Below are 25,426 nucleotides of genomic sequence, written 5' to 3'. Positions count from 1 at the left end.
TTGTTCAATATCACTTTATAGATGTACCAATAATAAATTACTTTATGATTTAAAGAACCATATAAATTCAAATTTATTAATTACTTATATTGTACAAAGTATTAATTTTAATGTCAATTTAAATTTGTGCAAATATAATGCATTTCAGTGAAAATATTTTTCATTAACACAGTAACTGCTTAGTCTTTAACTGTTTCTTTATTAATGCAATAATAATAAAAAAAACATGTAATGAGAATTCCCCAAAGATACATTGTTTCAGATAATATGTATGTTATATATTATATATCTTTTAAATCATAGTGATAATTATTTATAACCATTATAACTATAATAATTACTTTTAGTTATATTCAGTCATTGATATAGATATATACATATATAATTAATTTTTTTATTTATTTTGTCACAAGTAACGTTGTTATGGTCAACATTATCATCACAATTTTATTATTTCACAATAATTTCCATCCCTACAAACCAGTTCACTCAAGCCTATTTTTGGTCTTTCAAACATACATTTCTGCTAACAACCCTAGTGGGGGTGAGTTACCCTCAGTGGGGGGATCGAATTTAGAGGGGGAAGCCAGCCGTCAGGGCAACGCATGCCTTCTGATGTTTCAGTAGGCCGCGCGAGCTGATGCCGTGAATGTGTTGTTGTAAGGAGGTTATTCCTCCTTTTTTTCTCTTTTTATATCATCCGGTCTGTTTCTTTTTCACACAATATTCTCGTGCGTGATTCTATCCACAATTGTGCGACACATTGTTACGGATGAATACATGTCGATATAAATGTGTATCTTAAGGTACGTATGTACATGTAAAACGATAAAATGTATATATGTGTGTAACGTATGTATATCGGGTATATTAGTTAACGTGCAATCATAAATGGAAGATAGTTGTTTAATACTGCAGAACATATCGAATTTAAAATTCACCCACTTTTAACAAAAGGTTAGAAGTCCCACTTGAGAGAAGAGGAATGTGATAGGTTCCCATTCGTTGCATTTAATATTATAGTATGTATTTGCCTGTTTGATTAATTCAATATTTTAACAAATAATTATTTATTCAACAAAATGTAAATATCGAATATGTGCTAAAGTAACTACCGTTGTATAAGATCATTATTGCTTAAATTGAACAGCTCAAATAAATTTACATGAATTGATAGAAATAATTGATTGATATTTTCCATTATTGGTATGTTTCGAATGTATCGGTTACATAAAAATCGAACACAGTCAACTAGTCAATTTATCGTTTGGTTTTCAATTGATTTTATTTATCACTTAAATCATTTCTCCATACACTTTCTATACGTTTCAATGAAAATGAGTATATATGTATATAGACGCACGTATGATACATACGTAAAGGCAACATGCATATAGATAGATAGATAGATGGAACGTACATAATGTAATATTGTACATAGGTAACAAATAGCTTTTTTAAAAGCATCTAGCCGCCAAAATTGAGATTATAGTCGAGGTTGGAAATCGGTTGATTCATGATACTGTCTGACATACGGTCGTGATTTTTTTGAGTTATTGATTATCGAATACCCGTGTAACAAACTAAGCGTTTCTGGAATATTGTATGCTACCGTTTCTCTGTTATCCTCTTTCTTTCTTTCTTTTTTTTTTCTTCTTCTGCCTCGCTTACTGTTTTTGCCTTCTCTACGTGTACATTTTGCAAAAGCTTTGTGAACGGCAATTATTTAAAGGGGGAAGAAAAAAAAGGTCGTGTCTTCCGTTCCTTTTTCTTTTTTTTTCCATCATCCTCTTTTGTCCTTTTAACTGCCACGAACCAGGAAGACAATTTTTTCATGACATTTCCAAAGCACGAAATGTCAAAAGATGAGGTTATATTGGACATTGGAAGACGCGAATTTGATTAACGTATTGAAAGCATGAAATCCCATTATCCTCATTCGAAACAATATGTTCTGTTATTCCTTCGGATGTAAAACCGTATGTAAAATCGTGTTTGACAAGTATCAGCTAAAATGACGTGATATTGCTTTTCAAATTTTCTCTCTGTCTCTCTGCGTACATTTATTTACATATTTGTTTCATCGCGGACATAATGTAATATGGGCTCAGGCAGTGCGCGGTATGCACATGAAAGAAATAAAATTTATGACGTACATGGCAACACGTTGAAAAGACACAGATAGTTGCTCTAATGGTATTTTAATATTTACTCGCTATTGGAAATCGTTTCTTAAGTATTCGCGCGTGATGACATTTTAAGTCATCGGGAGCATTGCACTTTGGGAAATTTGAAATTTCGACGTCTTATGTGATAGAAAATATAGATGATAAATTTTAGTGAAAAAAATATTCTACTTTTTAAATAGTGTATTTTTTTGGAATCCTAAATTTTCACATTTTATGCGCTCTAACATGTATCAAATTTCAGTGAGAAAGAGTGGAATGGCTTGAATAAATTACACCAAATTCTAGTGAGAGAAGTAGATATCTTGAACATTGTACTCTCTGAAATTCGAAATTTCAATAGTAATGTATATTAAATTTCAATGAGAAAAGTAGGATATTTTGAAATGAAATAAATTCTAAGTTGTGAGGTATATTATGTTCTAGTGTTATTCAAATTTGCTAAAGTATTTATTTTCAATTGCAATAATTCTTAAGGTAACTATGCTTCAGACAATAACGTTCTTGAACGAATATATTATAGAGCAAGTTGCAAAATGTTGAATATTGTTAAATATTTTCCAAGTTCGACAATAAGGCGTTAAAAATAAAAGTGATTTAAACGGTAAAGAATTTCATTAGAAATAATACTTGTCAAATGTGTCATTATTGTAATTTGTAATGTTGAAAATATTAATACATAAATATTAATTAATATATCTAATTGGAAAACAAGAACTATCCCAAGAAAATATAAAAGAATTTAGGCTTCATTTTATTTTAGAGAAACAGGGAGAACGCTACCTCGAGCTTACAGGAATAAAAGAGGAATTTGGTTGGTATCTTGAATAATTCCCGACCAAATGGCTTGTAACACTTCACACGACCCATTTTAAAAATACAAGAATGCAGTTTATCACTATGTAAAATTACCAATTGATTCAATTTCCTATGTTACTGAAATACTCAAGTACGTTCTAAATAAACTTAATATTTTCAATCATCATAATTTATTATTAGTAAATTATGAAATTCTATTCTAAACTGATTTTTGACTAGTCATTTCATTGGCAATTTCATCATTAATTACATTATTACACCATGAGGAACTTTTTATTTTTAATAGTATAAACAGTAAATTCTCACATTTGATAATTAATTAAGTTTCTTCTCTTGTTCAAGTTTTAATTAATGATATTGATGTTGATTGTGTTAGACGAAAAAAATAAGGAAATTCTGTTGTCGAAATTACCAAACGTAGTTCATTACAAGCATTCTAATTGAGACAGGGTTTTCAGGGTTTCCTTTTTAAACTCTTAGTGTGCGGTATTTCAATTTAATTCAAGTGCTCTTTATGCGTGTGCGTGCGTACACATGTGAGTGCCTGTATTTGTCGTGTAAATATCTGAAGTGTTTCTAAATTTATATACGTATAGTTCAAATTTTTGAGATAACATGAAATGATGCAAACTAGCTATAAATAGACAATCAATGATTTCAAAGAAATTATTAACGTTCAATAAATATATATTGAAAACATTTTTATGATATTAGTTAAGAAATTTATATACCACTGCTGAAAAGATTCGAAATCATAAAACTGATTTTTTTAAATGATTTAATTAGAGCTATCATTTTTTACAAACTAATTGAAAATAAAACATTCTAACGCGAATGTCGAAATATCTCAACAAAAAAACATATATTTTCTAGATTTAAATCATTTTCGTAGTGTATATCCTAATGTACATATCCGTCAGTATTACAGGATTAACAGAAATGACGATAAAAAAAAAAAATAGAAAACAAAACAAAATATAATAATTTGAGGAATAAATACTATTTTATCAGCGTAATGGTAAAAGTTTAGAATTCTCATTCGTTAATGCATCTTACTTACAGAGTTACTACCTTGAAAGCTTTGAATAATTTTCGTCTAACTTAATCCACGGTTTTAAAAATCGTAATCACTAAAAATATCATAAATTATTTCATTCGCTTAAATATTAGTCGAACTGTACGTTATACGTTCCTAGATAGAAATTTAATATTTGTAAATTTGATAATTCGTCGTGTTCACTGTAATTTAACATCTGCAACTACACCAGCTGTTTAGAATCTGCACGTTGCTCGTTGTATCCATGAACAACTGCTTCCAAATTTATGGCATACGTACGACTGTGTCGGGTGATATTTAATACAGTTGACACTGCGAAATTAGAAATTTAGGAAAGGCATAAGTGAACGACGATGAAGAGTAAGGACGCAAATCGTAGAGGAATCGAGTGCACAGGAAGGGAATATTACGAAAGAAACTAATTTTATTATAAAAAGTGAACTCTGAATTGATCCGGTGGTTCGAATAGTGACAATTGAAATGTGATAGAGAGAAGGGGAGGCAACAGCACACAGTTCAGGAGAAGAATAATATGCGCATAAAAACGTCGCGAAAATGTTCGTCAAAGAAGGCTCCTAGAGAGGAAAAGTTACAAACGAAGAAGAGATACCTTCTGGAGATGGTCGCCTCCTCAGTGATGAAGACAAGAGGCAATCGTGAAACTTGAGGTGAGTTTTTAAAATATCTAACAGTCCCACAACTGAACGATGGTCTAGATTTCGGACTGCAAAAGCTTGTTGGGCACTAAGGTACGAAGTTTTGAAATTACAAATCCTCAAAATCTGCTATTTCGCTTTTCAAATACAAATCTTCGAGTACCCCTTTATTCTCGAAGTTGCTCGCTATCCTTCGCGAATAATTTTGAACTTTTAAGACAAACTTTGTCTTTTTTCTTTCTTTTTTTTTTTTTAAATTATCTTCGCGACAACCTTGGGAACATTTTAAACGAACGAAACGAGAGGATCGGCATTATTTTTCAAATAACACACTCCAAAACACTAGGGCCGGTAATCGGATTAGTTTAAACGAAGAGTGACTCAAGTTGTGACGAAGCATCATGATATTCGCGTTAGACCAAGACCGAGACCGAGACCCCGAAATGGGTGTTCCAGCAGGGAACATTATCAACATCAGAGAGAAAGCAGAGAGCCTCAGTGAACCGAGGACATGTTTCTCTTTAAAAGAAATTAGCAGTGATATCTTTCAGGGCTCTTGGCCTCCTCTCGAGTGCTCTAGAGTACAGAGTGCAGAGTGCAGAGTGCAGAGTGCAGAGTGCAGAGCATGAGGTATTCAGTTCTCGTCGTACTGCTGGCGTCCTTATTAACGATACAGTGGTGCGAACTACGTCTTTGTCACGGTCGAAAATTCTAAAATATGTGGAAAAATTAGAAATAAAGAGACCGATATTTCACATTGCGAAAGATTCTTCATATGGAGCACGATTCCGTTTTTTCGGGAGTCGCATGAAATGGAATAGATATTAATTGAACGATATATGTACATTTTGATTATTTGTTTGTTTCTTGTCATCCTTTTCATTGGAAGTTTATTCAATTTTATTATTTACTTTTTCATTGGAAGTTTATTCAATTTTATTATTTACTTTTTATCTCCGTTTTGTTTCTTTGTGTCTGCATATTTTTATTCGCACGAAATTATACGCAAGATTTTCGTAATTATACAGCGGAGCTTTAAATGGAACAAAATTCAATGGGATGAGAGGCCGCATTAAAATCAGTCTGAATCGGACGACCGGATAATATTCGATCATTGAAAAATGAAATTTTCACGTTTAAATTTAATGCCGGAACGTAAAAAAAACGATCTAAATACAAATGTGGCAAATGCAACATTTAAAGGGTTTAAAGTGCATTATTGAAATAACATTATTGAAATAACAGTTGAGTTAAAGCGAAAGCGAGGTTCAAATATATAATGTGTTGTTTTTTCATTGAAATCAAATTACTGGCTGGTAATTTACACGATGGTAACTTTATACACGCACGTATAAAAATATTCGATTGTAATCTGTATACTTGCTGAAAATGCTCTACAAAGTAATTATTGTCTCTAATATCATCGGTAGAAAAATCTTTACTTTTGAGTCATTTTTGCATGTCGAATCACTCCCTGACCAATCGTGTTACAATTGCAGGTACTTAAATTGTACATAGCTACGAATATATTTCAACTGTTTCGTTGTAATAGTTATATCTTGTTGAAATTTTGATTGTAACAAATATGTTTTTCTTTTTTTTTTTTTTTTTTTTTTTTTACAAATGCATGGGAGGAACACGCAATATATATCGAATGTATCGAAATAACAAGTGATACGATAAGTGTTAAAAGTACAGGAAGGAAGTGCGTATATCCCGCAAAGAGTGCTCCATAAATATCGGAACCTGTCGATTGGTTATTATCAATTATCCACTCCAGCTCTTCATCAAACAACCACCGGAACCCCCTATCTTTACACCTTTTATACGCAGACTGCTCGTGTTCCGTTTAGTAAAAAAATGTTATCAGTTATCAGTTAGTTGTTATAATGGAAGATCAGATAAAAACAGCACTGCCAAGAAACCGGGGAAAAATTTAAATTCACCGAAATTCATAATTTCATTTCACCCGGGGAGAAACTAGGTTTTTCCGTTTTACTTTTTAAAGAGTGACGTTTGAATTTCTATACTACTAATATTGGATATATTGTTGTATCAATATCAATTCAAAGTTTTTTTTTCAGGATATTGTTTCTAAAATATAATAAATCTATTTGGCAGAAAATAGATAGTTTTGCACGTCATTGTAAATTAAAAGGCTATCTGTTATTTAAATAAGTATAATTTCTAGACTTTCTGTATTTCATTTGTCATTTGTCAAATAATCATATTATATATTACGAGCAATTGAACGAAATTTTCATCGAGATCATGAAGTATCTCAAGGTACAATGGATTTTCATTAAAACGCCGTCCGCTTTGCACTTGATTCACTCAATCAACATCTATTTTATATATTAGATTAGGCGATCAAGTTTAGCGTGCGGTTATTTATATTTATTTCACAATCGTGCCGAGTTTAACAAACACAAACAAGCTGCACTGTGCTTATTTGCATGGATGAAATTTCTTAGAAATCTAGATTCTGTTTAAAAGAGAAATGCAACGATAAACAACGACTCCAAGGTTGAATGGCTCCGAGGAGGCTCCTAGATTCTTACAATTAAAGAATTACTCAACTTACACTATCGTTGACCATCGTGTCTCTTCGATCGATCTTTCCAACTTCGCCGGCGTCGAGACGAATTTCGAAATCACTTTCTGCGATTTTCCCTCTGCGTGGCGATGCAGCGCATTCGTCTGAAATTTTTCGAACTTGCGGAGAGAATGATTCCTATCGACAAGGAATTTCGAAATGTAAACACAGGCATTGGCGAGGATGCAATCCACTAGAATTTCTAGAAATCTATAAATTGCAAGAGCTTCGTTCTCGGAATTTTTTCGGTCTTTCGTTCGTTTGGATTGTTTGTCATGATCGATCACGAATTGCTGTGTCAATGGATATGTTGAAAAGATGCGTTTTACCCGTTTGTTTTCGAGAGGGTAGGTGATATCGGGTGCAGCAAGGATGAACTCGCGGCCGTGGGTAAGACGGAGATGACCACTAGATCCGTGCCTCGTCCTGAAGACGAAGACGAGGAGGACGAGGAAGAAGAGGAAGAAGAAGAGGAGGAAGAGGAGGAGGAAGTCGACAAGGAGGCTCGTTCGAGTCTACGATATCACTGCCACTGATATCCTCTCTCTCGTCGCATCGATGCCGACTCCTGCGTTCATTGATAAAGGTAAATTTTCCAGGTCAATCGTCGTTTCAATCTTTTAGAGACCTTCTTTTTTTCCTTAGAAAAAAAAAGAAAAAAAGAGAAAAGAAAATGCTTGCATCACGTATATCATATGGTATTTCAACGAATACTCTGATCTACAAAATTTAATGTGATCATTTTTGATCATTCTAATTCTTGGAGAATTAACGTAGATTTTATATTTGTTTTCCTTTATACAAAAACCAAGGTGAAATTAGAATTTTATGATTTGCAAATACTAATAAGAAAATCTACAATTGATGTCTATCTCGATTTACCAAATGTTCGAATTGTTGAAAGTGTGAAGGGGGAGAGGGCAACGATACAACGAACGTGGAAGTGATATGGAAAATAATTGTTCATAATTTGAACATAATGCTTTCTGTATAGGATAGAGGGGATTCCTTTCGCTCGGTAAAATCGGTCAAACGAATCTTAACCTAATCGAATTGTTTACGCTCGAGGCCTTGATGCTCGCCAGATCACCAAAGAAATTTCGGAAACGAGCTGTGGGATATATGCCCCGGTTACGAAACTTGTTTTCTTACAAGCTTGCTCGTTTTTCTGCGCCGCTTTCATCGCGGCGATTATTTTTCACAGGGGAATTCCTCCAATTTCCTACTGGTGTTTATCCTTTGAGACAATAGAGATGCTCTTCCCATAATGAACAAATAAAAATTGATCTCGGAAAAACAATAGAGATTTCATTTGGCTTAAGCGAATTTCCTTTCATTCTGTTGGGATACTTGGAAAAAAGGGGGAAAAAAAAGTCATTATCCGTGGAAGTAACCGACGATTTGAAATGACGAATAAAATAGAAATTACCGTGGAAGGTACGAGATTAAATTCTGTTGGAGCAGATCCATCTGTATAATGAAATCAATCTTGTATAATTTAATTAACATCGGTTTCGAAGTATACATACCACCGAATGTACACGTGCAAGTCGCTGGCATTCTCGCTTCGATGAAAAACGCGATTAAAATAATAGTTTCGAAGAATCGAACGTTCGGCTGATCGAACATCTACGGCCACATTGAAGTGAATGCGAGCCGAAGGCCGCGGTCTAAATTCGTCTCTCGTTGAATTTCAGTTCTTATTCTTCCTCTCATGGATTCTACATGGTGACCTTGGATCATTGACACTACAAATTGATCGTTTATCTCTAAGACGACGATTTCTCACCTACGATTTCCTCCCACGTAACAATTTTTATCACTCCAATAGTGAATTCAACGCGATAATTAACGAGGATGAAGAAGTTGCACGAGATTTCGCAATCATTTCTCTTTCGGGACAGATTTCGAATGACAGAAAACGTGGAACAACGATCCATCAATCGAATTGAATCTTCACGACGGTGGGAAATCATATTCCCCGTGGAACTCATTTCGGGCGTTTACTTCCGCGAAAATAAAATTTCTCGCTCAAGACGTCCCGGTAGAAACTCCAAGAGAACGATGCATGCCCGTAGTACGTGCAAACTACCCAAGTACCTACCTTTCTGTCGTTTTTCTTACTCATTTTTTTTCCCCCCTCCTGCTTCTCCTCTGTTTCCTTGGAGTTTCGCCAGACTATTATTCTCGAGGAATCTTCTCTCTAAAACTCGCCGGGTCAACTTTCGACTCGAAATAATTTGTTTTCCTTTTTTTTTCGTCTTCCGTAAATGGTTTAGCTATAACATGGCACTGCGGTCTCAACACGCGAACCTTGAGCTACTTTAAAGCGGCACCGGGCTCAATTTGGGCGACTATCTCCCTCAAGTAAGAAAAAATGCAGGAAGCATTGAAAATCTTTCGCAAAAGGGGTCCGTTCATAGGTCGGCCTATATCAAGCTTGACCTTTATCCTATCCAGTATGCTGAACATTTTTTCTCTCTCTCTCCTCAATTTCATCGTCCCCGATAGGTGATCCATCGAATGCCGATTGTCCAATTATGATTTAATTAACAACGCGTGTTCTTCCTCGAGAAACGATTTCTGATCGTGTGTCGTTGATCGTATTGTTGATATTCTACTATTGGATTGGATTGGATTGGATTATGCGATTAATTAATCAGTCCTTATGATACGTTGAATTTCACGGGATTAAAAGTTACGTTGGATTTTAATTGAATTTCCGGGATGTCGTTGGAAACACGGTAAAGAGGAAGAGAAAAATTCATTCACTTGTAGAAAATTTATGCAGCATGTGCATGTACATACGTAATGTATGTAATATACAAAAGTATATAAAATAGACGAAATATTCAGTAGACGAAACGAATTTGTATTCTTTTTGGTTGTTTTCACGAAGAATATCTTATATATCTTCACATTCAGTCCATGTTCATTTGGTCTACAATGTAGAGCAACAAATTCGAATTTTTATGTGATATCAATCAGAAATGTTGACCGAACCGATAGATCGAATCCGATGATGAACAAGGTTGATTGCAGCTGATTATTTTGATGACCCCCAGCGTACAATGGCTCTCGTGGCAAGCGAATGGACACGTTTTTTAATAGGTCAAGTGTGAACTACTAATTACACCGGATTCCATCCTTCGCAAGACCCTCTTTACTGGGTACGTTGATATCAAACGTATTATAGAAATCTTTTCTTCTATCTCGTTGGTAGAAATAATTACAAATGAATTAAAGACGTTCTCTGACATTTTAGAGCGTGTTCGATTTTTTTGAGAGAAAAAAAAAAAAAAAAAAAAAGTAATCTTGAGTTTCTGGATCTACGTTAAAGTCGAGTCCAATTTAGTAACGTTTCCACGATTTTATTGGCAGTGTTCATTGTCTATTGTATATCTTACTATAAAAAGTAAAACGATACTTTCACACGGGTTGAAATGCGCGTTGATCTCCGCTCGTGTCACCATCATTCTAAGCCGGTTAATTCATAATTCCTTTCATCCATTGGAGCTACGTCATGCGTGTTAGAGCTGATGCAAAATTAATGCCTTGGAGAAAGCATTTCTAAATAACCGATATCAACACGGTCTCAATAAAGAATTCATCAACGCCTTTTTAAACGGAGAAGGAGACGGTGAAAAAAAGATTAAGGGGAAACGAATGGAAAGGCGATCGTTTGATCGTCTCGTTTTAAACCGCACCTTTGGTGTCTAGAACACGAGGAGCACGGCAAGGCAGATGGTTAATTTCGATAAGGCGGTGAGCTTATTATCGAGTGGGTGGAGAGCGGAAGGCAGCCGATGTAAGCACGTATCGTAGCTTTTGTGGCTGGCAGAATGGATTCCATAATGAGATGCCGTGTAAACTGGGACATCTAATTATACTCGAGTGCACACCACTCCAGAAACGTTCGGTCGTCCCTGGAGCTCGAGCCTGGCTCCTGTCGAAATGATAACGAATATTCAAGGATCACCCGACAACGAGGCTTTACAATACCTGATGATCGTAATTTACTCGCTTTTATGGCCTTTCGGTAACGTTTGCCTCCGATGGGATCGTATCGGCGAACGAAAAATTTTACGACGCGCAATTTCGATTCAATTGAACATGTAATTTCGATTTATCAGGCTGTGAGAGAAAGATATCATCCTGAATCACCATTCGATTCCGCTTGGTTAAAGGTTTGCGAGATGGCCAGATGTATTTCATAACATGGGAAACTGGGTGAGCCCGCATTGCTCGATACGAAGACTTCATAACTCTTGATAATATATGGATGAGAATTGTCCGGTTTTCGATGTAGCGGGATGAAAATATCAGGGCAGCCAGAGAATTTCAAGTGCGGCCGTGTTACATTGGCACGAGGTAGTGTGGAGCTTTGTGTATTTATTGCTGAGAGAACCACAAATTGTGCCTGTAGGTCTTTAGAAAATTAGAGGTCTACAGGTCTAATTAGAAAATTAGAGTTTAACGATGAAATTTGTGAGAACGTCATCGTTTCGTGTGATCGTTGCAAAAATGTTCGACATTGACCCTCGGCAGCTAGGGGGAACTAGTGACCCAACCAACTGCCAGTTCCTCCCGATTGCGGTAGATTGGAAACGTTCCTGGAAATATCAGTTATCGAGCATTCCAAATGGTAAAGAGAAAGAATGAGGTTGGAGGGTGAGCAATGAGAGCAACGGGGAGGATGAACGATACCGAGAAAGAAGCAATCACCAGAAGAACAATCAGTCCTAAGTATGAGCTTTTCAAGCATCATTCGTATCTCTCCCTCTCTCTCTTTCTCTCTTTCTCTCTCAAACCATAACGATTCCTATTTTCTCTCATTCATTCGTTATTCTTCATCTTTTTACACTAATTCAAAGGCCTCTCTCAGAAGATCCCTCCTTCAAACGCCAAGGAAAATTAATTTCTTTGTTACTCCTGCGCGAAATGCGTCGAGGCATTAGACTCGCAGTAAATTAATCTCTTTGCTACCGAGAGAAATATAGAAACCCGATTAACAATTGAATGCACAAACACGTCACACGTTAATGGATTAGAAACCTGAGGAAAAGAAAGAAAGGAAAACAAAAACTGTCTATGTAACTCTCGTTAAAGCAACATGCGAATATATTTGTCTCTGCGACGTTCGACCGATAAGGTCTCTCTCGTCTACTAATCGAAAAGGAGATCAAGCGACAGTCCATTAAGTAATTAGATCTAACTAGACGTGTGTATCTACGAATATTCGCTATATACCGAAACGTACACAGAGACTCAACGTAGACGCAGATATATATATATATATACATGGAACAGCGTTGCTCGAGTTCCTTTTTACGATCTTAACTGAACACCATGGCGCGAGTTCTTTTTATTTCCTCTGAGATGCATGAGGGGGAACATTGTACTATCAAAACAGTGACAAGAAAAGGCAGAAGCAACAGTGAGCCGGCCGTGAGCTTTGACCCGGTGACCTGTAGTGCGTGGGCTGGAAAGAGGGCATGGAGCAACGGGAGGGGTTCTTTCTCCTCTTGCAGCCTGGAATCGATACCTGGCTCCCCTGCCAGCTCAACCACCCCGACGAGTCCTCCGTCTACCCTCTCTCCACCCCAAGTTGAAATGCCTTCGACCGCCTACCTGCCCCATATCGATTTCCATCCGACACGACCCCTTTTGTCCATCATGAAGAAAAGGACGATTTCTTTCTTGATTGCTTTACAAATTGCTCGGTCTTTGCCACCGGTTAAGGGGCGCGATGTATCGCCACTGTATGAGAACGTAGCGTGGTCATAAACCACGATGCTTATCTAAAATAATGGTAACAATTGACGTTACAGGGCACACAGGGCCGTAGGTACGGATCTTCTTCTCGTATGTACAATCGAATGCTTAAACGTCTTTCGTTTTTTTTTTTTTTTTTTTTTTTTCATTTTAATTTCTTGGTGTCAGATCGATGGCAAGTGGCAAAAGATTAATATAACGACAAAATGGTCAAATTTACGAATCCTTTTGTTGATGAATAAGAAAGAAGGAAATTTTTGTAAACATGACGATTAGAAAGATGAGAAAAAAAAAAATTTTGCTTCTATATATCGTTTAATTCATCCATACAAGGAAATTATTCACGTAGAATTCTCTGCCTCTTCAATATATTCAATCTGTATTTAAAACACTTTCTTGGTGTTCGAGAGCTTCGAAGACAATTAAAACATACATCAACCATGATGCATTTGTAGCAAACGATATTTAAATTGTATCTACGTCACAACGATGGAACGAACTTAATGTCGAGATATGTGTATATATAAAATACTTGAACGAAATCTTGAACTCCTTCTGAGCCTCGTAAATCTGTCGAATCTTTTATTTCAATGAACGTAAGTACTTGAACGGCCCTGTTGATTTTACAACACAACCGATAATCTGTATATTCCCGTTCCATTGACTATAGTTCGACACCACGAGTACTCCCACGTCTTAGGTGGTTTCACAGTGGTTAGTTTCTCGGTGCAGCTCGATTTCATAAATTGAGTTTGCCAGAATTGTCGGTATATGTGTATTGTCAGTTATCAATTTGGCTCTGCCAGATAGACGCAAATTTCATTTGTATATGTATACGTATCTGCAATTGAAAAGCGAGATGTTTCGATGGTTGTTTCACAGAAGCTGCTGCTCTTGATGCATTACGTTCGCAGAGAAATATAATATGAAATACGTGGGATTGATTTACGAGATGCTTCCTTGGCTCCGATGAGATCCATTAATCAAAAAAGACAATTTATCTGTCGTGGACACTTATTTATCAGAAAGTAAAAACGCTGTTTGGCGGGAGACTTAATTTTGGACGATTGGCGACTGGAGATGATTTCAGTTACATATGCGGCACGTTATGTTTGGTCTTTTTCACAGGTCTACGTTTAGTAGATCGCTTTGAGAATTACTGATCATTCTTTGCCAATCAAATTGTTTGCTCTACGGAATGAATCGGTAACAAAAATTTATTGATCCGATTTGAATGGACAATTAAAAAAATGTCCCCATCGATTATGTAATGATTCGGAAGTACAGAATTCCAATTAGACAGCATGTTTCACGATCTTTCTGTTATTCAGCTAAAATTAAATAATTTCAGGAGACGAGTAAATAATATAAATTACATAGATATTGAAATAATTAAACTTGAAGTTTAGGTTGGTAATATAGTGCATTTATAGTGTAGATCCTTCATTGAATCATTAAGCGTACAATAAGTGTATTTGCCTTATACTTGTACCTTATACTTTATTACTTTACACTTTATACTCGTGGACTTTTGAACACTTTATATTCGATCGTAACAATTATAAAATTATTTAACGCTGAACTTTTGCGTTGCATAATGATAAAAATCCACGTGGAAATAACAGACATCGATTTCGTAATAAAAAATACTGTGTTGTACATTTAATGAAAGACGAGTTCGAGTCTCTCCTCAAAGGAAACGAAGAACAGTGATGAAAAGCGACCGAACGAATTCTTCGTCGCTAGTGAAACTTCGGAGTTTAGCTTCCCCTTTGGCTGCTCTCGCGACTCATTTTTGATGATAAGAAAGAAGTTCTCGATAGAGGATAGAAATTCAAGGAATTTTCCGTAACACTCTCTTTACGGGAACGAAAGTAATTACTTCCAACTGATAATGTGACAGGCAACTCGTCACAAAAAAAAAAAAAAAAACAAAGATTAAAGAAACGTTAATTGCTGTAGAAAAAGCGATACGGAAAACTAGAATTTGATTCTTATATTTAGGACGAAAGTTTATGAGGTACGTGTACATGCGTGCGATATCCCATAAAATGTGATAGTTAAATGAATGACAATTGGCAGAGACTTCGCTCCTCGTTCCACTGAAATTTATGCGGCGATCATTTTATGGAAGCTTGCTTGTTATCAATGCTATTGGCAAATAGCTTTAAAGCTCTCGGAGGATTTCGTAAGATAGAATCCTTGAGGGTTACCGCACACCAGCCACAGGTTGTCGTCCTCGTTCGCTTAAATCGACCTATTAACCCCCTTATTCAGTGCTTCCTAAGCGAAATCTCGGAATTTCGACTGAGTTCACCAGGAATTCCGTTTCGTTGAACATCTAAAGAACGGTGTCTATTCATTTCTTCCCCCCCCCCCCCCCCCCCCCTCTCTCTCTCTTTCAATCACTCGAATTTTTCAGCTCTCCAAACTGCAATCTTCGTCGAAATTTTACCTCTTTGATTATTAGACATCTCCCTCTTCAATTTTTTTTCTCCTCTTTGCAAACGATCGTTTAATTTTACGCAACCTGCCTTAGAAGGGCGGAAGGTAGAATTTTTAGCGTTACATTTTCGATTCCTATTTCAAACGTTTCGTAACAATAGCTAAAAAGGGAATATGACGAATTTATGGACAGGAATAAATAACAAATTGTTCTTGGACGATGTCGAGTTGTTTGCGGATTAAATCTTTACCAGATGTTTCATCTTTGTTTTCGCACGTTTTATACAGCGTTTAGTGTAGTTTGTTGTACTATCGATAACTATGCGCTGGCAGAGCCGTTTTTCGAAATCGGTGTCTCATGGAAAATGAGGTGGGTCAAATAGGAATTTTGTTCGGAGAATGGCGAAGCGTTATCAGTGACAGGAGACTTATCGAGACGTTCGTAAGACAGGCTCCATTGATTCTCTAGCTTGGAATCAATATCCAGAACCTTCGCGGTATGACTACAACGCTTATGTATGGGCTGAGCCGAGCTGGACCACTTGCTTATTTGCTAAAATCATCACGCTATCGGGAACTTCTCTATTTATATCTGAAATATATTATATCCCGGTAATTTTGATGTAAAATTTTTTTACTCTTTATTTATAAACGACATAATAAACCGCGAACGTTCCAGCAATAGGACGTGACGTTCTTTTTATTATTCGTCGTCAATTAAAAAGTAATTAGCGCGAAACCATGGCCGAGGGCTTTCGTAGGATCGGGACCCCTTAAAAAAAAAATATATCTCTGTCCTTTGTTCCTATTGTTTCGCCGGCCTTTTTCATTTTATCTTTGTTTTCAAAGTGTTCTTCGTTCTCGAGGTAGCGGCTCTCGATTGAGTGCCACTCTATAGGACACCCCTTCAAAGTTCCGCGCTATTGATTATCACTGGAATTCGATAGCCACGCTATGACTTTTCCGAACCAGTACCACCACGTGGATCCAATACTTTTGCACCGATTCAACAATAAGATATCTTCAATAGATAAAAATTTATATGTTCTTACGACCTCAATGGCCCATCACTGTTTTAACAGTTAATTTCCTTCTACGATAGTTTATTTATTAATTGATTAGTCAAAAACGAAGTTAGACATTCAATTGCTTAATCAAGCCAACGTATGAAAATCTTTAGAACAATCTCTTTGCACCTTTTGAATCAACTGATTGTTAAAGGGACAAAATAGTTAATTTACAAAGGGACAAAATAGTTAATTTAAAATAGTTAATTTACAAAGATTTGACAAATTGTCTTTCCTTCTCTTCTTATAGTCTTCCAAGTCTTCTTATAGTTTTTTATAAGTTTCAAGTCAGACTATTGTCTGTCGTGCTTTTCGATTGATGTGAAAACGAATCTAAAGTCGTGACACAGTCTCTGTACGAATTATAATTTTCTTTACTAAACTTTTGTGCCAGAATCAATTCAAATACTTTTGTTACTCTTTTGTGAAAAACAACAGATTTGCACCAGCAGTAGGAAATATTCTAAAACTTATAGTCGGTTTTTCTTTTTTTTCTCTTTCATCAAGATTTATTTGTGAGCAAGCATGTCCATATACTTCCATACCAAATTTTTCATTAATTAATTAAGAGTATGTTTGTTTGCGTAGATATGGGGAGTGTCGTAGGCAGCAACGTGAACGTAAGCAACGTAACGACGAGGAGGATGGACTCGACGACATTCCTGCCGGAAGCGACGTCGACACTCAGCGAGCGGGAGCAACTCAAAATTGAATTTTACAAAACTTACGATGTTATGACCGGGATCAGAATCGCAGCGACTCTCGGTGGTTTTTTCGGTCTTATGATCCTTCTGCTTGTTTATAAAAGCAGGTAAACTCTCTTTCTCCCCGCGGCTCACCTCTTGTTCCTCTTTTTTCTTTTTTTTNTTTTTTTTTAATAACAGACTACATTTTCGGAATTAAATGTAATTGTTGCATCTCGAAGTAGTACGATTCTGTTGTCGAGTATCTGGGGAAAGTTGTTTTTATATGGCCAGAAAGGATATAAATATGAGGGAGAGGGTAAAAGAAGGATATGTGGGATAGGTGTAAATCGAGCAAGCAGTTAGAGGATCCAAGACTGACCGCAGCTGCAGCCGCAGCGGTAGCTGAAGCAGAAGCCGAGGAAAGAGCCCTCGCAGCCGCCCTCGAAGCCATTGCCAGATTACCACCGAGACCAGATCAGGGACCTAGAAGATCTCTTTGCGTCGAGGTCGGTCTATTCATTCGTTAAATTAAACTAAAATATATTTCTATGCCTGATTGTCCTCTCTCTCTCTCTCTCTTTTTTTTTTTTTATTGACACTCGTAACCATAAAACCTCTACAAATTCATAAAGTAGATTTTACAAGTTATCTTGTATGAAAATTGTAAAATTGTGAAGGAGAGCTCAGTAATCTTCACTAATCAATTATTAACTGGTAAATCAGTAAGAAGCTACTGGCTGTTTATTAGATTTCGCTATAAAATAGTTTTACTCGATGAATATAAGCATAGGATTTCCTAAAAGAAACTTATACTTTGGTTAAAGATGACTCAATCTCATTTGCCAAGAATTGGTCCACGTTTCGCGTCGGTTGGGGGTGGCTACGAGGCTCTATTGACAGCGCCAACAAAGCAACCGAATCTGGTACCTCCTGAAGAGCAAAGAAGATGCAGTTCAGTGACGTGTAGCAGCACAGGGAGTAGTTACCTCGAGAGAAGAGGCTCTGCGATGCCGGTGCCATGTTTGCCGCTTCACCCTACGTTTTCGACGAAATACGCTGCCCACGACGAACCCTGGGATCTTTATTATCCTATTGATATTCAGGTGAATGGTCAAAATCATTTCTTTTGTTCAATCTCAAAATTTGTTACTCTTTAGACAATACAGATTTTATCTTATACTTTGTTATTCGTTTCGCTGCTGTTAGAAACAAATAGATGGATCATTTATTTAATTTATTTAGGTAATTCAACCAACCCCAGAGCTTTCTCCATGCACAAGCGAAGCAGGTCTTTACGCGAACGAAATGATGGTCACAGGAACTAGCGGCAAAAGAGCACCATTAGCTTCCATGGGTAGTGTCGATCCTCCGGAACCAGACTCGAGGTTAGTCGTCTAGAAATTTCAATAGAAACTTCATTTTTATCAGTAACCTCGTTTCAAATTGATCGTTATCAATTTTAATGTATCTCGCGTGTTTATTTTGTAGTTTTAACAACTCGAGGTCTCTTGGTTCCGACTCGGTCTTCCTAACAAACGACGAGCAAGAAGAGTGTCTCGATACAGAGGATGAAGTGTCTGGGTTCTCGACCGACTCCGAAGCACCCGGGCCAAGTTGTCGACGGTTTCTTCGGGTACCCTCGAAGAAGAAGAAAACGGTCGAGAAATGGGATGGTTGTGCTGGATGTGTCCCTAGACGGCGGCCTGGAGGCAAACCTTGTCAAGCTTGTCGTAGTATTAGTGCAGCTGTTGAAACATCTAGGTATATATCGTTATTGAGGATTGTTCGTTGTTGAGGATTTTCAATATTTTTCACGTATACGTGCCATGAAACTAAAATCAAAAAATCACTATATTACATGTCTGTAACAGATATTTTCTTTTTTTTTTTTATATATATATATAGAAATTTGAGATTACACGTTTAATTAAATCAGTTGTTATTATATTCGATTTACAGAGACGACCATGTTAATATCGAAAATAAACTTTTGGATAATAAAATTCTTACAGTATATACATATTACACAAATGTGTAATATGTAAATGTCCAGCATACCACTGGTTGAGAACCGCTGGTTTGTTTTTTTTATTTAAAAACAAATAATTTTATTTTTAAATCCTTTCTATATCATTATTATTTATAATTGTAATACTTTCTTCTAATTTGCCTTTGTCTTATTTCAAAATTATTTATATATTTGTAGAATGATTTTAAGAAACTGTTGCTATGAATACATTAACAGGTCTCAGGCAGTCTCTACAAGCACCAGTAGCCAGAGCAGCCTCGGTTCTCCACCATGTTCTCCAGCCATCGAGCTCAGACACAGGCCACCACCGGCACCGTTACCATCGAATCCACCGGTCTGGTCGCAAGAAACACTCTTTTAGTTCTTTAAAGATTGTTTTCACAAATGGTCAGTAATCGCACAAAAATAGGGAGACAAAGAATGAAGAAAACGAAGAAAAACAGTGACTTCCGGTGGACTGACTTTTGAGAAGTTTTGGAGTTGGAATTTCTGACACGATCATTCGAATGAAATTGAACGGAACTAGAAAAGTTATTTAAGAAGAAACGATCTGAAAAAAGGTGGAGAAAAGGTAAAGAATGAAAAAGGGAAAACGGTGAAGAGTCTTGAAGTTTGGGGAAAAAGTAGAAAATTTTGAAAAAACATAAGGCTGTAAGAAGTAACAAAGACTTAATGTGAAGAATAAATTATAAATATTAAAGAAAAGAAGATACAGACGAGTCTAAAAAAAAAAAAAATGTAATTAGGTGTAGGGAAAAAATAGAGAAAACGTAAATATCGAAACTTTATTGAAGCAAATAAGTAGACGGAATAGGATGAGCAAAAAATTGAGTCCAGTTCTTGTTTAAGATAAAAACGAACAAAAATCAAGCTTTTATGGAAGAAAGAACAAAAACAAAGAACAGAGTTAATCAAGATATGGCATAAAAAAATTAAGAGGGATACCAAGACATTTGTATAGTAACATTTAAGATATAAAGAAGAAACAGAAACAAATACTAACAGACTAATTAACCGTTAAACGAACTGTTGTAAAAAGAAGAAAATAGTAGCGTATTATATATATATATATATATGTATATATACGTATATATATTATATATTATATATATATATATATTGTAAATAACAAACAGAAAAAAAGAAAACGAAGGAAAAACCTCGAATTCGTTTTTTTTTCTTATTCAAAAAAAAAAAATAAATAAATAAATAAACGAAGAATCATGTTTGTATTACGTTAGAGAGAAAAAAATCAAAACTTTTAAAAAGACGTTGATCTAGTTGTGCGTATAAAACAAAAAAATAATAAAAAAGTACTTCTATTTCTCGTTGATCATTTTTTGTTTTATTTTTTAATATTTATCTGTGTATGTACGTATGATATGCGTAATTAAAGGTAAAAATTAGACTAATCGGAAACCTGAAGGCGAAGCTATAAAATTCATCGATCTATTATTTTCAAAGTTGAAGACTATAGTTTATTTTTCTTTTTTAAATTAAATAATTTTCCTGATGATCTCACATAAACATTTTGCAGAAATAAAATTGATACGACGCAAACAATTATTTAATTGAAATTAATTTACATGACCAGTTAATATGTATTTGTTTTCTTAATCAAAAACGGGGAAGGATCGTGTCGTCAAATGGTATTTTCGATTGAAATAAAAAATTGTTTCATTTTTAATGTCTTTATTTTTTATACGTGCTTAATTAATTAATTAATGACGCTTTGATGACTGCCAATTCAGAAGCAGAAATCCTTCGCGTATATGTGTTTGTGATGCGTGTGAATGTTTTCGGATGTCATGAATGTGCACATACAGTCATATACCTACCTATAGAAAACTAGAAAGATCAGAGCCAAACATTAACAATATTGTAAATTTTTCCATCAATCGGGACGCGTTTATAATGTTTTGGTTTATCATTCTAAATGCAAATACAGTATTTTATTAGATACTCGTTTCTCGTTACTAGATCGTTACTTATTGTTATTTATTGAGCTGTTCTTTGATTCTGTTCAAGTCATAGTCCACCCGTATTATTTATTAATTACTTGTTTCATGATTTATTAATATTACTTATTATTTATTACTTTATATTATTTTATTATTATTTAATATTAACAATTAATAAAGCATTTTATATAAGGAAGATATTATATAAACGTGAACCCGATTATACGTTTGATAATTACGTTACAACTCGAAACTTCTGTTGGTGCCTTTTCGTCGGATATTCTTCCATTATCATTTAGATAGCATCATCGCGCAAAAGATACTCTCGATGAATCAAAAGAAAAAGGATAACGTAATTAACGAAATTTGGTTCAATAAATAGCTATATATAGTGATGACAATCATAATCATAGCTGTGGTTATCCTTGTCACTCTAATTATAACAAGGAAGGGAAATTATTGAATGCAACAAAAAAGAAAAAAAAAGGATTAACGTCTAGAAGAAGAAGAAGAAGAAAAAAACAGAGAACAATTATAACGATAGCATTTAATGATTCCGTGATGAAAGAATAAATAAGAAATAAAAGCAATAGAAAAACTGTAAAAATTAGAAAAGAAAATGAGAGAAGGAAAGATGCGAACGATGACGGGGTTAAAATAGAAAATAATGATGTAAAATGATTATGACAATGATCATGATCACTGAGAAAGATTATTCTTCAGATACCATTTAGATATATCACTCTTTCGTAATATTTTGAAAGATCCTTCCTGATATACGAACAATAAATCTTTCAACGTTTCCTACTATCATTTTCTTTTATCATATCTTCCCGTCAACATTTACAATTTTTTCTTTCCTATTATCGATCATCGGATATTTTCTACAGAAGATGTCGATTTATTAAGACATTTGTTACATCTAAATTTATGTTGGTTAAGATATTCTCATCGAATTTATTTCTCTTTTTATATAAATTTTCTTCTTTACTCGCTAGATCTACGATGTGGCGACGAAACGGGAAATATTGTAACAAAAAAAAAAAAAAACAAAAAAAAAACGTGAAATCATTTAATTACGTTAGAAACCATGTCTGTTGCGATTATTTATTCGACGTAAATATTCTTCGTTGAGTATTTGAATAGTTTGAGCATGGTTATTGAGATACGAGCGAGTAACGATAATATAATGAAAGTAATTCTTTCTATCCGTGTCCCTACAAAACTTACATGAACATTTTACAATGAGAATGTACTCGACTTACGCTGTTTATAACAATAATCTTTCCGATCCCTACTCAACAACCTTTTTGCAATGGATGAATAGTAGAATACTCATTTTCTTTACCGTGTCTCTATTTTTTCAGATACGAAATAAAATGTACATGTTGAACATAAAACTGTTGAAGTGATATCTCCTACAACACGTTATCTTTTTATCATCAATGCTAGTCGATATTGCTGTTTGTGACTATTAAAAAGCAACAGTTTTATTTATTTATTTCCTCTTTTCAAGCGACTATTATGTTATATGTTAACATATTGAAAATTACCATTTATCTTTTCTTTATTCATACTTTGTAATATTTTCTTTACACATATCTATGTTTATCACTATTATTTTGTCATGTTTGAAGTTATAACGAGTTGCTGGTATATTGTTGTTCGGGTGATTTCCCATAATTCATCAATCATTCGAATTATGCGTGCAAAAGACGTTAAGACGTCTCCTTGTCCACGTAAAATAATTTATTATTTTATTTTTAGAGAAGAACAACGACTCATCCATTTTTTATGCTGGCAAGTTGTTGTCTTTTCCTATCGCTGATTCGCGTGCCTATTACGTTTGGTGTCTTCGAACGGTTCGCATCGTTGTTTAATAATTTTTCATACATTTTTAAAGGAATTACGTTAAAATAATCTAACGGCTCACCAAAGTGACCCGCACTCGCCATCAGTTTTCTATAAAACAGGCTCGCCGTCAGCGGAGAAGACAGTGAGACCTTCAATACAGTGTAACATTAAATTCATTGCGGTGCAATACATACAATACGGTGCGTCAATGCGTTGTCACACAATTCGCATAAAAATTTTATACTTTGTTGATGAAATATTTAATCCTTATTTTTCTATTAAAGAAACTGATCATATGAATATCCAGAATTTAGTAATTTTGAAATTAATTGTTACATAAATGTTTAGATTTAAATCAATTCGGAACTATAGTTATCATCACCGCTGTGGGTAATCGTTATCACTGTGAGCTGTAGTCAGTAACACATCATCACTCATTTGTTATACAGTCCATTTCTCGCGATCTCCGATCATCTATCGGAATCGTATGATTCTTCTCTCTTCACAATACTTCGCAGACCAACGCGGGAATCACTATCATATCGCTTGATGCATCGTGCTTCCAAATTGATAACACGTAGATTTTTACGTTCTACTCTCTAAAATTACTTTGTCGTTACCCTTCGGTATATTCACCCGAGATTCATGATATGTTCGGTATATTCACCCGAGATTCATGATTGCACATTTCATGTTAATATCAATTTGCCAATTCCAATTAACACGATAGAATTAACAAAAGTTATTTGAAAGATTAGCTATTATTTGACAAAAATTAATTGAATAAAATTGAATATTAATCAGGTGAACTAGAGGTATTACTTAACGAAAAAATCATCGACAATGGATTTTACACCATTTATAACAAAAAAGGCGGACAGACGACAGCCAAGTGTCACTTGGTTGTATTGTAAGAATACTTAATTTTTGTACTTAGCTTGTTATTAATATTCTTTTTATCGCTGTCATACAAACACTATTTATAATTCCCCTTTCATAAAACCATATACGTTTCTATATTTTTTACAAGTACCAAATACAATTTTTATGAATAACTTCAGCAGAAAAATTTGCGGAACAGAAAAATGCTCTAAATCTAGCCAAGGCAATGCCAGATCCGTCGACATTGCCTTTCGTAGAGATTTCTGTAACATGTACAGGTGGAAAAGAAATAAAATTAATTGGAAAAGAGCTGGCTTGGTCTCTTCAATATGCTCCTTCTCAAGGGTAATTTTTGAAAAAAAATATATAAAAAGGAACAACACTTTGCTGTACTAACATTTTGAATTTTATAGAAATGAATTTGCAACTAATTTTATATTTTACTTGTTACATAATTTTTTTATTAACAAATACTATATACTACCGTATATTTCGTATGTGATTATGTACTTTCCTTATTTTTCGATTTAAGATATTTACCATTACTGAAGAAAATACGAGAATTTCAAGAACATTGGCACAAGCCGATATACAATGACTGGGATACAGTTCTTACTTGTGGATCGATGGAAGGATGTAGCAAAGTTTTTGAAATGGTTTTAGAAAACGGTGATCCCATGATGGCTCAAGTACCGACATACGATGGAGTTCTAGGCGTGGTAAATTCTATTTTATTCGTACACCCCTAATAAAAGTTTTTTTTTCTTTTCTTAACTAACTGTATACTTTAATTCATAAAGAATTTTAACAAATTCGTTAATCTCTCTAATATTTTTTATATATTTACTTTAAGCTCATACCTTTAGAACCTGAATTCATCGGAATTGAACAGGATGAAGATGGTATAATTCCGGCGAACATAGCGAAAGTTTGTGAGGAAAGGCGACGCAGTGGTAAACCAATGCCGAAAGTAAGTTGTAAAGAAAATAAAAAATTCAAGGAATACTTTCGTCCGATTAATTACATACGATAATGTTTACACTAATTGAATATAAAGAAAGAACAGATCTGTTTCGCAGATTCTCTACGTGAATCCTACGGGAGGTAATCCAACGGGAACGGTTTTAACAGACTCTCGCAAAAGACAAATTTACGAATTAGCTGAAACCTACAACTTCTTAATCCTTGAGGACGATCCCTACAGTTTCGTTCATTTTCTGGATAAAGCACCCGCGACTTTTCTTGAATTAGATACCAAGGGACGTGTAATACGTTTGGATTCTATCAGCAAAGTCATCAGCCCTGGACTTCGTCTAGGTGTTGTCACAGGTCACAAAGAAATTATTAAAAGACTAACCGCCCATATGGAAACAACAAGTATTCATCCTTCTTCTCTATCGCAAGTAATTCAAA

General features: G+C 34.9%; 2 protein-coding genes across 9 annotated transcripts; both read left to right on the top strand.

The window, feature by feature from the left end:
- The first annotated feature begins 604 nt into the window (after positions 1-604).
- LOC122532086 lies at positions 605-20,064 on the top strand. 8 transcript variants are annotated; one of them, XM_043660544.1, is made up of 9 exons: positions 605-806; positions 4,387-4,730; positions 7,659-7,913; positions 17,190-17,412; positions 17,628-17,793; positions 18,112-18,390; positions 18,530-18,672; positions 18,776-19,048; positions 19,533-20,064. In XM_043660544.1, exons 4-9 carry the CDS (start codon positions 17,192-17,194, stop codon positions 19,675-19,677), a joined length of 1,227 nt encoding a protein of 408 aa, XP_043516479.1. In that variant the 5' UTR covers positions 605-806; positions 4,387-4,730; positions 7,659-7,913; positions 17,190-17,191; the 3' UTR covers positions 19,678-20,064. The 8 variants fall into 8 exon arrangements, with proteins under 8 accessions (XP_043516479.1, XP_043516475.1, XP_043516476.1 ...); XM_043660540.1 differs by having other exon boundaries at positions 4,274-4,730; positions 7,659-7,900; XM_043660541.1 differs by having other exon boundaries at positions 606-806; positions 4,395-4,730; positions 7,659-7,900.
- A 3,866-nt stretch (positions 20,065-23,930) lies between these two features.
- On the top strand, positions 23,931-25,412 carry LOC122532090 (kynurenine/alpha-aminoadipate aminotransferase, mitochondrial-like; the record flags this gene model as incomplete). The annotated part of the gene is given in 5 exon segments (XM_043660553.1): positions 23,931-24,041; positions 24,193-24,358; positions 24,546-24,732; positions 24,867-24,983; positions 25,093-25,412. Coding segments are annotated over 5 exon segments (857 nt in total), but the record flags the coding sequence as incomplete, so codon positions are not given.
- Positions 25,413-25,426: the final 14 nt, after the last annotated feature.

This window comes from Frieseomelitta varia, unplaced genomic scaffold, assembly GCF_011392965.1.
Source record: "Frieseomelitta varia isolate USP_RPSP 00005682 unplaced genomic scaffold, Fvar_1.2 scaffold_433, whole genome shotgun sequence".
Lineage (NCBI taxonomy): Eukaryota > Metazoa > Arthropoda > Insecta > Hymenoptera > Apidae > Frieseomelitta > Frieseomelitta varia.
This window is presented reverse-complemented; position numbering and strand designations above follow the sequence as displayed.